Source organism: Neopelma chrysocephalum, unplaced genomic scaffold (assembly GCF_003984885.1).
Source record: "Neopelma chrysocephalum unplaced genomic scaffold, ASM398488v2 Primary Assembly neopelma1_88, whole genome shotgun sequence".
Classification (NCBI taxonomy): Eukaryota; Metazoa; Chordata; class Aves; order Passeriformes; family Pipridae; genus Neopelma; species Neopelma chrysocephalum.
Genome location: NW_020897750.1, coordinates 1,388,508 through 1,402,363, shown reverse-complemented (window position 1 = coordinate 1,402,363; position 13,856 = coordinate 1,388,508). Strand labels below are relative to the sequence as shown.

The 13,856-nt window shown below is 38.7% G+C and overlaps 1 protein-coding gene across 7 annotated transcripts in view; it reads left to right on the top strand.

Moving 5' to 3' along the window:
- DCLK2 (doublecortin like kinase 2) overlaps nt 1-13,856 on the top strand; it is an 85,542-nt gene that overhangs the window by 36,842 nt on the left and 34,844 nt on the right. For 4 of the 7 annotated variants that reach the window (XR_003535747.1, XM_027692692.1, XM_027692695.1 and 1 more), the window contains exons 3-5: nt 6,916-7,018; nt 10,446-10,547; nt 11,834-11,884. Coding sequence is in view for 4 of the 7 variants with exons in the window: in XM_027692692.1 (XP_027548493.1) it covers nt 6,916-7,018; nt 10,446-10,547; nt 11,834-11,884 (256 nt within the window). In the remaining 3 variants the exon portion in view is untranslated. The remainder of the gene's footprint in view (nt 1-6,915; nt 7,019-10,445; nt 10,548-11,833; nt 11,885-13,856) is intronic. The other 3 variants (XR_003535748.1, XR_003535749.1, XM_027692693.1) reach the window with 1 other exon arrangement.

Here is a 13,856-nt window from a genome sequence, read left to right as displayed (position 1 = left end):
AGTAGAGCTGTCACAGAGGACATAAGCTGGGGAGGAACAGAAGCTTTTGCAAATGTCAAGTGCTTCTTCATTATACCAGCAGGAATCTTATCATTTGACCTGATTTTCCAGGTTTACTATGTGTCTGATATAGCAGTGAGCTTTGTTGCTGTTCTTGTGTACAGTGTGGGCTTCTGGCCCTTGGAACACTTTCTTTTTTGCCTGCTTCCAAATTGCTTAGTATAGTTGTCTTTGACACTTTTGTTATTTCCACCAAGTGACTAGGTTGTTAATTGAAAAAATAATTCTGGCAATTACAGTATTTTTTAAAGGGCATATTAGGGGCTCATTGGTTTGAGTTTTCTCTGTATTTCTACTTCCTGAGTGTATTCTAGCTACCCATCTGGCTATTCTCCAGCTATTTACTGAAGACATATCAGGAAACATGACTCAGTATAACCAGGCAAATAGCTGCCATAATCTAGTAGTGAACTTCTTGTGCCTCTTGTTTCAATCATGAAGGGCGTTGATGGCTTAGTAAGTATTTAAGAATATTGGTTAAACACACCCTCTTTCCCCTGGTCACGCTATTCTGAGAAAGTGCAGAGACCAAGGGGAAGTTCCAAAGTAAAAAAAACCTGTGTTAAAATCACAGTACTTAGTTGGAAAGGGTGGGAATGCCCTTTTCACCTTCCTTTTTGAGTTCCTGAGGCTGCCCAGAGGAAACTTCCTTTTCCAAGTTAAGCCCGCTCCTCTTGGTGATGGAACTGAAATAGGAAACAGACAATTGACCTGTTTCTGCAGGAGTGCTTTCCTTGCATTTTGCACTATAGGACACACATAAACCCTTGAAATGGGAGGCTGGCAGCTTCAGAAACACTGCAGGAATTTTAATGAGGCTGAATGGCAGTGAAGAGGAAGTGGCAGTGCAAAGTGTATTTCAGAAGGGGAAACAAAAACGATGATTGCAAATATGACCTGACTGGCAAAATAGACAAGTATTTGACTTTTCCTTACTCAGAAAAAAAAAAGTTGATACCAGGGGAAAAGGGCGGAACCATCAGGACAGCACAGTTGTAATCTGTCCCAGTCAAAGAAAAACAGCATTTCCCAGTAGAAATGTGGAGACTCCTCACACTGAAAGCAGTACAGGGAGGTTGTATCTAGATTTGCCACACTGACATTTAACACATTATTGGCTTTTTTTCTTTTTTTCAGCAATTCATGGGAAAAAACCCACAGCGTTTCTTCAGGAATTTCAGCCTTAAACTGCTGACCTGAAAATACATTCACAAATCCAGCTGTTACTGTGCATGCCAGTTTTCCTTTTACCTCCTATGTTATGTGCTTCCTTTTTAAAATATTTACACCATATCCTGTTTCTTGAAGTCAGTAGATACAAATATTTCTTCTGTTGTTAAAACAAATACAAATAATCTCACATATCTTTTCCAGTTTTAATGTTTTAGTTCCATTTTCAGCTGCTGTAGAGAATTTGTCATCCAGAGAAGCTTTCCCCAGACAGAGGGTGTGGCTCTCCAGACTTAAACTGTACAGTCCTGTAGCTGCTTACTTAAATGGAATCAGACATACTAAATTAAGCCAAACTATTTGTCTTTACAGCTCTTCCTGCTACATTTAAAATGAAGTATATTTGTAGAGCTGGAATAAATACAGTTTATCCAGACAGCTCCTGGCTGGAGGCTGTTGATATACGATTACTAAACTCTGTTTAGCATTAAAGATTTCAGATAATTTGAATTTCCATTAATTTTTCAAATTTTTATAAAACCTCTGTGACACCAGTCTCCTAATTTTTTTTTTAGTATTTTTCTGCTGGAGATTGGAGGACAAATACTTATTATTTCAATTTTTTTTTCATTGTAACTTCACCCTGAAGGACAATCATTGAATATGTGTTGAATTCTATCTCTAAAAGATTGATCATTATTCATGTTTCTTCCCAAGGGAAGGTATCTTCTGTTTGTTAGGTTCAGAGGTGGGAGTAGGGATTAATGTAAATTATATTTCAAGGCGTGTGGTGGTAATGGGAAAGAGATTTTCGTATGGATCACAGTTGGAAAATTCTACTCCAGTGGCTTGATCTGACTGAAGAAGTATTTCTTTGGAAAGAGCAAACTTCTTTGGTTATAAATATTTGTCAGCAATATAAACCTATTTTAAAAGGTAAATGTGATGGGCGTATGAGACATGAAAGCACTGCACTAGTGGAGAGCAGTGGATCAGGAGTTTGATTTTTCAGATAGAAAAGTTTCTCTCCCTTCCTTTTCAACACTCCATTTTCACTTTTTTTTGTGCACGTAAACCGTATTTTTTGTGCTTATAGCTGTGTGATTTTGCATGCTTTAACATAAATTGTCTTGCAAACTGTTGTTAGTCATGACACTTCTGTAACATAATGTAACATAACATATGTACCTCTCTTAGAAAGGTCTTTGTTTTTCAATAAACTTCATCCAGTGTTTCAAGATGTCCTCGGTTGGGGTGTATGGGGAAAAAGTTTATGAGAAAAGACTGCTTTTTTTATAAGAAGCAATTCAAGTTTTGAATCATTGGATCATTGTGCCACTTGCATACTTGTTTGGGTTTGTAGCCATTGAAGCCAGTTACAGTTTAATTCTCCTGATGCTGCTGCGTGAATTATGTTGTCCTCTGATATTTTTGGAGCTCATCAAGCAGTAGTGGTACCCTGAGTCCTTTACATGTGTCCTCAGAAAACTGTGGTGAGAATACAAGTGATTCTGACAAAACAGGCCCACAATAATACTGTAGTGACTCTACTAAAAAAGAAAATGTAATATTGATTTCAAGTTATGTTTATTCTGAAACTTCTCAGACAACATTTTTGCTTTTCCTTATTCTGTTTTATTCCTTCTTGTGATTCTAGGCCATTAGAAGAATCTTTAAAGGACTGAATAAAAATCCAATTCAGTCTTACGCAAATGTGATCCATTGTGCTGTGTATGGTGACATATTTTGAAGAAAAGCAGTACAACAAGGCAACCTGAGCAGTCTTGAGTTGTCAGAGGAGCAGCACTAAGTCATTTTTCGTTCTAAATAAGGGGAAGGCAGTGACGTTACCAGCAGGACATGGGCAATGTTTGTATGGGAATAGGTGTTGTATTTAGAAGTAAATAGGGTTTAACATATTTTAAACATGTTAATTGAAACATTTAAAGTTAGCAAGATAACATTTTTCTAAAGTGTTTCTAGAGCACTATTTCAAAATATATTTCAGTTTTCTATGTGGAGGGGAAAAAAAGAATTCAAGGAAGTGTGAAACTTCTTTGGTGGAAGCCTTTGTAGTGTTGGCTATAATGATAAACCTCCCAAAAAACCTCATTGTTCAGCTCTGTATATACCTTTGGTAAAAAATAAAAAAAGAAGTCAGATTTAAGGTAGATTTTTTTCCTGTGGACAAACAAATCATATTCATTTTGTTCTTTTAAAAGAGCATTTTCTGTGATAATTAAAGCCACGGGCAGGAGAGAGACATTCTAATTGAGCTTTTCTGCAAAGGCAGTGATGGAAAGCATGCATTGAAGGTACTTGTCTAGAGCTTTTGTGGAGGTAAACTAGGAAGCGGACAGATCTGAATCTCAAAAATTACTTGATGATTAATTTTAAAAAAGCTCCCAACACTGTTAAATATCAAATCTCGTTTTGGTGCTGAACTTCTTCAAGGTGTCTAAAGCTTTTCACATTTTCAGGTTCACGCATGAAAACTCACAGCATGAGGAGTAGCAAGAGAGTTGTTATTTGAATGAATGAGTACATATTTGACTGGTTTTGCTATGATACACTCCTGTGCAGCTTTGCTAATACCATCTTCCTTTGAAAGGAATTTTAGGAAAGATTTTGAAGAACGGAACGGTTCTTTTAGCGCTAAGCACAACAAAACGAAGAGTGGGTGAGACTACGTAGAGGACTAGTGAAAAAAGAAGCAGCATTGTGGTACGCTAGTTTGAAAAACTAAGTTTTGATCCCTAACTTACTGGAATAACTGACATTCTTTGAAAAAATGTTCAAAATTTTTTGGTTTTAAGTTTCTAAACTGACTGAATTCTGATCAAATTTACAAAAAAACTCCTATATGACCTAAGTACAGATATCCTGTGGAGCAGAATCGTATGTTTTGCAAGTTAGACTTTGGTGGATTTGCAGCATTTACAAACACATGCAAACAAGTTATTAATTTCAGCTTTCTCTGAATATTTTCTTGCATACTAAGTGAGCTGTTATCATTAATTACACTGTATACATTAATTTTAATCCTGTAGGAAATGAAGACTTCATTTTAACATCAGTTTGCACCTCGAGAGATGCGCCTTTGACTTTATTATGACAAAAGCCTAGAAAAAGTCCTTTTAGGAAAACACATTTCCATGAGCTTGGTTTTAAAAATGCTTCCCTCACCTCATCATTTGTGGTTATTTGGGACTTGTAAATTCTAGCAGATCTTTATTCCTTGTTGCATGCAATTGTTCAATATTTTTTTCTTCTTATGTATTTTATGTTAGCCATTCTGGACTATTTGTAGGGAGAAGGAGGACTTCCAGTATTCACTGCTGGAATATAGCAAGCATCTGTGTAAATCTTTCTCATACTTGCACTTATCTGGCTTTCAGTTATAAGTGTATTTAGTGTCTTTTGCAGTAAGCTGAAGTCTCCTGTGGTGTGTGACTGACAGGTGGAAGTCACACAGGTCAGATACGACAGCGTGTGAGCAGAATGAGAGGCTGGAATTAGCCTGAGTTCCAAGATGGAGGTGTCATTACTCTACCTCCAGCAGTTTGTCTGATCACTGGCATTCATGATTACTCCTGTGTATTCTTGCCTGGGGAAACTACATACATTGACATGTGAGAAAGCCCCTATGGGAATTAATATGTTTCGTAAAGTTCTTTATTCAGTCCCAATCTCCATTTTTAGCAGATTTTCTGGTGCATTTCTAAGGGTGCTCCTGACAGCTTTTGTGCGCAAATCTGACCCTTCCTTTGTAGAATTGTTCTACAGACAACAAAAGGATGCTGCTGCATGCAGTTATATCCCTGTGTATTTCCCAGAGTCTGACATAAAACCTGTCATTTCCTCCTCCCTTACTCTTCAGCTTGGATGTTATACTGGATGGGTTAAGGGGTGAGGGCAAGGCTTTCAATCAGAGCAGAAGGATTAATTTTAGGCACTGCTAAACCACAACATTTAACTCCAACCTGCTTGAAATGCACTGCAAAGGCATTGGGGGCACGAGTAGAGCAGTGGTGGGTAGGCAGAACTTGTGGAAGTGGCACCCAGTTTTAGGGGCCTTGGGTGTGAACTTGCACCTCACAGAACATCTCTGCCTGTGTGGGATAAGTGTTGTGGAACCTTTCTCACAGCTTTTCCTGTAGTGGTGGGCTTGGGCTGGTTGCTGGATTCCTGAAATCTGTGGAAATGATGATGACTCCTCTTATTAAGCAGAGAGGAACAAATCCCAAGTTAGAGAAACTTCTCTTAAATTGTACGGCCTTTCGAATCCAGTTTTTACCGCCTCTTCGGTTATCTAGAAGCAGCCGTTTCAAGCAGAGCTGAAAATGTCTCTCCTCAATGAGAGCAAATTGTCATTGCAGTGGTAAGATAACAATAAAAGGATTTTGGTGATGGCTGGATCCCTTTGGCTGCATAACACAGTGACACAAATGCTGGATACTGCATGTGGCACTGCGGTGAGTATCCGGCTGTTCTCATGGGTTAGCTGCCATGACAACTGCGCTGCTGGGGAATGCCCTGTGCTGGTCTTGCAGAGAGCTGAGGGTCATTGATATTCTGAGTGTTTCTTGGAATATTGCAGGCAGTAGAGACCCCTTCCCCATAGCTCTGCTGATGTTTAGTATTATCACAGTGGGTAAAATACAGAAATGATGTTGTTGACAGGTACCTGGGGAAGGAAAAAAAGCTAGTTTCTCTAAAAGCAGTTTTTCGGTTTACCGCTTTGATTTTGTAGTTTTACCAAGTAATTCTAATTTACATAGCTTCTACATAACTTTTACTTCCAGATTTCATTTGGGCGTGCAGTGTTAAAATGAATATGGAAACAATACAGCAAAATTTTAATCTGTTTACATTTTAAAAAATAGCTTGCTACGTACAAACACTTTTTTCCTTACAAGGGAGTTAGACTGAATGCAGTGGAATTTCTTGTTGTGGCTTTTTGGCTTTCATTGTTTTTAAAGCAAACGCTTTATTGACTTTTGAGGGCTGAAGTTTTTTCAAGGTCTTTGATTTTGTGTTTTTAAAGCATGTCAAAAGCATTTTTCTTTCTGATATCCTCATCCTTCTTGAAATACATTGCGACATCATTACTGGGATAATTAAGGACAGACAACTGGAAAGAGCATGGAAGGGACTCTATTTCTTTTTTTCTTGAGTATGAAATACCTTTTCATAAAAGGGGGAATTATTTTATTTTTTTAACAGGACATTAAAACAGAGCATAAAAATAAATAAATTCCAGATGCAATCTCTTTAATTCAACAGATTTTCCTACAAGTAATTAATGTAAGAATACAAGAAGCTTTGATATTTGAATAGTATTTTCAGATGTTCCTTTCAAAGTCATCAGCCTGCATATGTAGTTAAAGGCAAAAGTCATCAGTGTGCTTATGTAGTTTATTGGCAAAAATAGAGATGTTAAACAGAAGAGAAGGTGTTTTTGGAAGTAGGGAGCAGTCATGTTTTACATTCTTGGCCCTGAGGTTTCCTGCACTACTAGAGAGCTGAAGTACTGGGCAACTCAAGTGTTTGTATGATTACAAAAGAACATTATGGTATCACTGGGAAAAGGTAAAGACAAACTTATTGTTGCTGACCAACTGAAGATTTAGTATCTGAAAGTATTGCATTTGTTCATTTTGCTTTGTATGTTTTGCTGTCAAGGTAACGTGCTTACAGGACTTTTTTGGAGATGACGATGTCTTCATTGCGTGTGGGCCTGAGAAGTACCGGTATGCTCAGGATGACTTCGTGCTAGATCACAGCGGTAAGACTGTACATCCTAAACCTACTGAAAGAGTAAACTCTCCCCCGAGCTCCCCTGTTCAGTCCTCGAGAGTTATGTCATTTAGGAAACTATACATGGAAATACATCTTCCTATGGATAAAAAAGTTTTTTCAAACCATCATCTGGATTCTGTGAGCCTGTTAAAATGCGCTAACAAACTGGATCTGTTTTCCTGGAAAACCGACACTGTCTCTAAAGTTACATGGAAAGCAGCATTGAATCTTGAAAGGTTCAGTCATGGATCTAATGAATCTAAAATCTGTTAAAAATGCTCACTTTTGACATCTGTGACTGTAAGATAATTTCCATGTTTCTATATTTGTGAGATTTTTAAAAAGTCACATATATAACCATGCTCATTTCAGGTCTTGAATTGTCCTGCCAGACAATTCACACATTCCAGTTTTGTCTGCTGTAGACCAAGTGCTGACCCTTTATATATTGTGAGGATATAGGGGTTGTTGGGTAGGGAAGGAGGTGAGACAAATTGGGACTTTGTACCTGTGCTGTCTGCCTTGGACGAATCATGCATTTAACTTGTTTATGAAAGTTGTTTTTCTGTGAAGAGAAACTTTATCATGTAAGTTCAAGGAAAATAAAATAAAAGCTGCCTCTACCAGGCAGTTTTAGAATTGTCCTGGATTATCGAATAATATACGTTGGGTTTTTTCCTCCATATTCATAGAATCATAGAATGATTTGAGTTGGAAGGGACCTTTAAAAGTCATCTACTGCAACCCCTCCAGCAGTGAGCAGTGACATCTTCACGTGGTTCCAAACCGCATTGAACCTGACCTTGAGTGTTTCCCAAAATGAGACATCTGCCACCTCTCTGGGCACCCTGTTCTAGTGTTTCACCACTCTCACCATTAAAAATGCTTTCCTTATGTCTAGCCTGAATCTACCCTTTTTTTTTAGTTTAAAACCATTCCCCTTTGGCCTATCGCCACAGGTCCCACTGAACATGTTTTTGTCTGTCTGTATTGTTTGAGCTGTAGAATCATCCCCATTTTCTTTTATGAAAAATATTAATATCTGGTAAAGAAGACTTGCCCTGGCAAGAATAATCATATTATTTCAGAAGAGCTTCAGGGTGTGAATAAGAGGGACACCATCTCCCATAGCACACTCCTGGAAAAGCTGGCAGCCCACAGCTTGGACAGGGGCACTCTCTGCTGGGTTGGGAACTGGCTGGAGGGCCGGACCCAGACAGTGGTGGGGAATGGTGCTGCATCCAGTTGGGATCCGGTCACTAGTGGTGTCCCCCAGGGATCAGTGTTGGGCCCAGTTCTGTTTAATATATTTATTGATGATTTAGATGAGGGGATTGAGTCCACCATCAGCAAATTTGCAGATGACACCAAGCTGGGGGGGAGCGTTGACCTACTGGAAGGCAGGAGGGCTCTGCAGAGAGATCTGGACAAGCTGGAGAGATGGTCTGATTCCAGCAGGATGAGGTTCAACAAGGCCAAGTGCCGGGTCCTGCACTTCGACCACAACAACCCCCTGCAGCACTACAGGCTGGGCACAGAGTGGCTGGAGAGCAGCCAGGCAGAAAGGGACCTGGGGGTTTGGATTGACAGGAAGCTGAACATGAGCCAGGAGTGTGCCCGGGTGGTGAAGAAGGCCAATGGCATCCTGGCCTGGATCAGGAACAGTGTGGCCAACAGGTCCAGGGAAGTGATTCTTCCCCTGTACTCAGCACTGGTGAGGCCACACCTGTGTCCAGTTCTGGGCCCCTCAGTTCAGGAAGGATATTGAGGTGCTGGAGCAGGTCCAGAGAAGAGCAACAAGGCTGGTGAAGGGACTGGAGCACAAGTCCTATGAGGAGAGGCTGAGGGAGCTGGGGTTGTTCAGCCTGGAGAAGAGGAGGCTGAGGGGAGACCTCATCACTCTCTACAACTCCCTGAAAGGAGGTTGTAGCCAGGTGGGGGTTGGTCTCTTCTCCTAGACAACCAGCCGTAGGACAAGAGGATGTGGTCTTAACCTGTGCCAAGGAAGGTTTAGGTTGGATATTAGGAAAAAATTTTTTACAGAGAGAGTAATCAGGCATTGGAATGGGCTGCCCAGGGAGGTGGTGGATTCACTGGAGGTTTTTAAGATGAGACTGGATGTGACAGTGACATGGTCTAGTAACCACGGCGGTGTTGGATCAAGGGTTGGACTTGATGGTCTTGGAGGTCTTTTCCAACCTGGCTGATTCTATGATTCTGTGGATTTTTTTTTTAACTGACAGCAAAAGCACCTACTGTTTTTGTAATTTTTACGAATGCCATAATGTCATTACAGAATGTTCAGTTGCAGCAAGTATAGGTATATATCTAACCACTGGCCCATACATTTGGATGGATGGAGGATTCAGCTGACTCTGATTCTGTTGATTGTTGCCAGCATGCTACTTTTCCAGAACTGCTTGATTATGTTGATTCAGCTAGAAGGATATTTTTTGACATAGTTAATATAGCTATGGTTTTATTCTTATGCAGGAATGGAAGAACATGGTTGTATTAACTCACAATGCAAATCCCAGTCTGGCCATGATCCTAATTTCTCTTGCACATTTTAAGGCTATAAGATTACTTTTCACATTATAAGGTGCACAGACTAATTGGGCTCATTTCCTCACTGAGAACCCAACGATGGAGGGGTTTTTCCTCCCTTTGTCTCTTCAGCTTTGGTGGTCCCTGCTTCCTCTAATAACTCTGGAAAAGCAGGTTGAGTACAGAGAGGAACATGACTAGCAGGGCTTGCAGCTCAACTTTAGTATTTTTGCTGATGACATTGACATTGTAGTGATGAATAACAGGGACAAAATTAGGAGGGAAATTTATATGATTCCATTCAGAATTATTTGGTAACGATTCCAGCTGTAGGAATGAAATGTTTCCAAAGTGTCAGTGCATGTATGCCTATTGATTCCTTTTCTACTTAGGTTGTCTTTTATTTAATAATATATAGCTGATGGTAAATGACAGTAATCTATTGTTTCAGCCTTTTGGAAACAATAGATGTTTTTCACTTGTTCAAAAATTGATCACAATATCAGTTTCTTGCAAGAGAAGGGAAATGGTGCTGGCTGTGCAGTTGCCCTATGTGAAACTGCTGTTACAGCATGCAGAATTTACCGAATTATCAGAAGAACCTTGGCATCAGCATATGTACAAACTTAAATTATAGTAATAAACCAGCTTCAAGACATGGAGAAATGTTATATGCAAAATATTACATACAGTATTTGAGTTGCTCAGCTATGTTTTTATGCTAAGTAGGTTAGAGTTCTGAGATGCTCTTACAAATTTATTTAATTCAGTAGGGCATTTTCTGGATAATAAACAGCATCAGGGGTGTGTGGAGGAAGGCTGTAACACTGAGCTGTTGTCAAAACTCTTACCTGCTTGCTTTGTAGAATGTCGTGTTATGAAGTCCTCTTATTCCCGATCATCTGGCATGAGGCACGCTGCATCCAAAAGTCCAGGACCTTCACGTCGAAGCAAATCACCTGCCTCAGGTACTACTTCTAGGAAAAAGCTGAACACATGAAATACATGAAAGTTAGAATTTGTTTAACAGGATGAAGAAAGCTGTTGACTCTGTCTAAAATACAAGTGCCACGCTTTGTTTCCTGAGGGGAAAAGAATGTTCTTTCAGTTTATCTCATAGATTTAATACTAATCTAAAATAAAATTTTCATTTTTTTTTTACATTCTGGGAAGAAATATGGTTTCTATTTTTTAATTGCAGGCACAAATAATTTCAGTTTATGCACATTGAAATGATTTGTGCTAATTGTACACTTGGGATATGTTTTCAGCATGGCACTTGATTTTCTTGAAGACTTAACTGCAGGGTGGTTATGTGGTTAAATTTGTGTTCATTCAAGTAAAGTATACCCTCAAGTTTTGAAATTGAAAGATTTTTTTCTATATAAGGCACATATTGCAGGAAATACAGGACTTTGATGTTTAAAGTAAATTTAGATGTACTGTAATGTTATTGCCCAGTAACAGAGAATTTTTTTCTTCTTCTTGTAATTTCAAGAAAGGTTCTGAACACCATATGTTCCAACCATTGAGTCTGTTATGCAATAAATAAAGGGAGAAACTTGGGGTTTTAAGTTTTTTTTTTAACCTCTGCATTTAATTTCTAAATATAGTAAAACTTTAATTTTTTTTCTCTCAGACCTGGAGAAGTAGCCCTGAAATCAAACCATTGAATATGTAAATATACGATGCTCTTTTTTGAATGTAACTGTACATGTAAGCTCCCGTGTGTGTATTCAAACCTGTGACATGTTCCGTATTCTCATTTCCACATCAATATTTGTTTTGCTTAATTGAGACTGGTTAAAGTAATTTTATGTCTTTGGATTCTTTCAAAGTAGAATATTTATAATCTGTTTATAAAGGTTGAATATTTAGCTGAAAAGCTTCAAAGAAGGATCACAGAAAAATGTAGCATAAAGGACAAGTTTTGCCACTGATCTACAATTCGTGCGATTCTGTTACCTCCAATGAGATTGCATAGAATATCTATCAGCAATGAATTTTATGCAAAGTATTTATAAATCAGTGCTGCCATTTCCTTACTTTTTTCTACTTGGACTCCCCTTGGTTTGGTTAATTTGAAACCTTTATCCAAATGTCTGATATTTATCCTTCTGTTTACTTGCCTTTTTTTTTTCATGTAGTCTTTACTTATCTTTATTTACCCTTCTTCCTTTCATGCATGTTCAGAGCTGTTTAATAACTTCTTTCCTTAATGTCTTTTTCCTTTGTGTCAAATATATGAGTACAGTAAAGAGGGGTGGCCACTACTCCAGTGCTCATTCTTCAGCAAAATCCCCAGGTGAGCCATTACTATTATGGCTGTGTATCAGTAGCGTGTCTCCTCCCTCTCCATTTACCTGTATTCTTTTTGCTGTGTTTGTGAATATTTTCAAGTTTGAAACACACATTTTGCATTTGATGAAGCAGAGACATAATGGGTGTTGGTTTTTTGTTGAAGTAGATAATTTGAGAAAAATAATGCTTTTTCCTTGTTGGACATCTGCTAATGGTGTCAAAGTTAAATTTTTAAAGGTATAATTTGACTACAGGTAGAGGAGCGTTCTGAGGAGCAACACATTTAGATGTCTATTCTAAAGCTTACTATAACAGAAAATTTCACCCAGCAAAAAAAGACAGGAGTGTTACTGAAAAAAGCAGTGCAAAACCATGTCGTAGGTTTTCATTTTATCTGCACTTTCTTATCTCTCTTTGTTTTCTTATATTGTTTCAGCCTAAGTTCTTAAACGCTGAGAAACCTCTCTGAACCTTCAGTTCAAAGTGAAAGTATCTGTGAAACAAGTAAAATATAATTTGATTAGCAAATAACTTAAGACTTTGGACCCTATTAGAAGTTAACAATTGAAAGGGTATTAATAATTTTTCAGTTTTAAACATTCCAAAGAACTGTAGCCTAACTGTTTAAGACTGACAGAAAAGATTTTTCTTCTGTGTGTTCAAACTGGTATGTATGTGGAAAGAAACCTCAAAAGAATTTATGCTTAGAGAATAGATTAAAAAATTAGGTTTGAAATATATGTGAAATAATCAGCAAATCAATAGGATCAGGGAAGTTTTTGCCTGTACAATTCTTGTGCCTGTACAGATTGCTTGTGTGGTTTTTTAAGTGGGGGGGGAAAAAGTGCTACTCTATGAAATAGCAGTTTTAGCTGTTTAACCTCAGCCAGCAACTGAGCACCACATAGGCACTTGCTCACTCCCCTGCTGCAGCAGCATGGAGGAAGTGAATTGGAAGGATGAAAGTGAGAAAATTCATGAGTTAAGAACAGTTTAATAATTAAAATAATAGTAACAACGACAGTATTGTAATGCAAAGGAAACTAACAAACAGAGAGGAATTAAACCCAAGAAAGACAAGTGATGCAAATGACCAATGACAGATGCCCAACCAGTTCCTAAGTAGCAACCCCTCTGCCAAAATTCCCCCTAGTTTTATTCCTGAGTGTGATGCCATATGGTCTGCAGTACTCCTTGGGTCAGTCAGGGTCAGCTGTCTTGCCTGTGTTCCCTCCAAACACCTTGTGCACCCCCAGCCTACTCACTGGCAGGCTGTGTGAGGGACAGAAAAGACCTTGATGCTGTGCAAGTCCTGCTCGGCAATAACAAAAACATCCCTGTATTATCAACATTTTCCAGCAAAAACACAGCCCTGTGCTAGCTCTGTGAAGAAAACTAATTCTACCTCAGCCAAAACCAACACAAACAGTGCTGACTCCCTATAAATGGAAAATTTTTACATCTACACAGGGCCAATTCCAGCTTTTTCTGTGGTTGCAGTTTTGTGCCAACTCATATGCAGTGCATCTCAGAAGACACTGGCAAAGAGGAATCTACAGATACCTCTTTTCAGTAGCATCCTCAGCAGAGTGAACCATGTGTTGTAGAGTCATAAAAGCACAAAAGTTGGAAGGGACCTCTGGATGTCATCTAGTCACACCCCTGGCTCAGAACACCACCCTTGTCCACCAAGCATTGCTAAGATATTAGCAAAGAGCTACAGTACTGTCAATGCAGGCTGGGATGTTCTCACTTAGTTTTGAGAGGAAAGAACATTATGTTAACCAGCCAGTTTCACTGGTACAGTTTAGTGGTTCTGTCAATGTTTAAGAGGATGGAAGTGACTTATAGACAAAGAACGATGCCTTGTAGTGTAGACCTTAATGGTCATGTTCTGGAAATAGTGACATTTCTGGGAGCCATATAAAAGAATTTGTGAACAAACTAAAATCTTTTCCTCCTGTAGTAATAGTTTG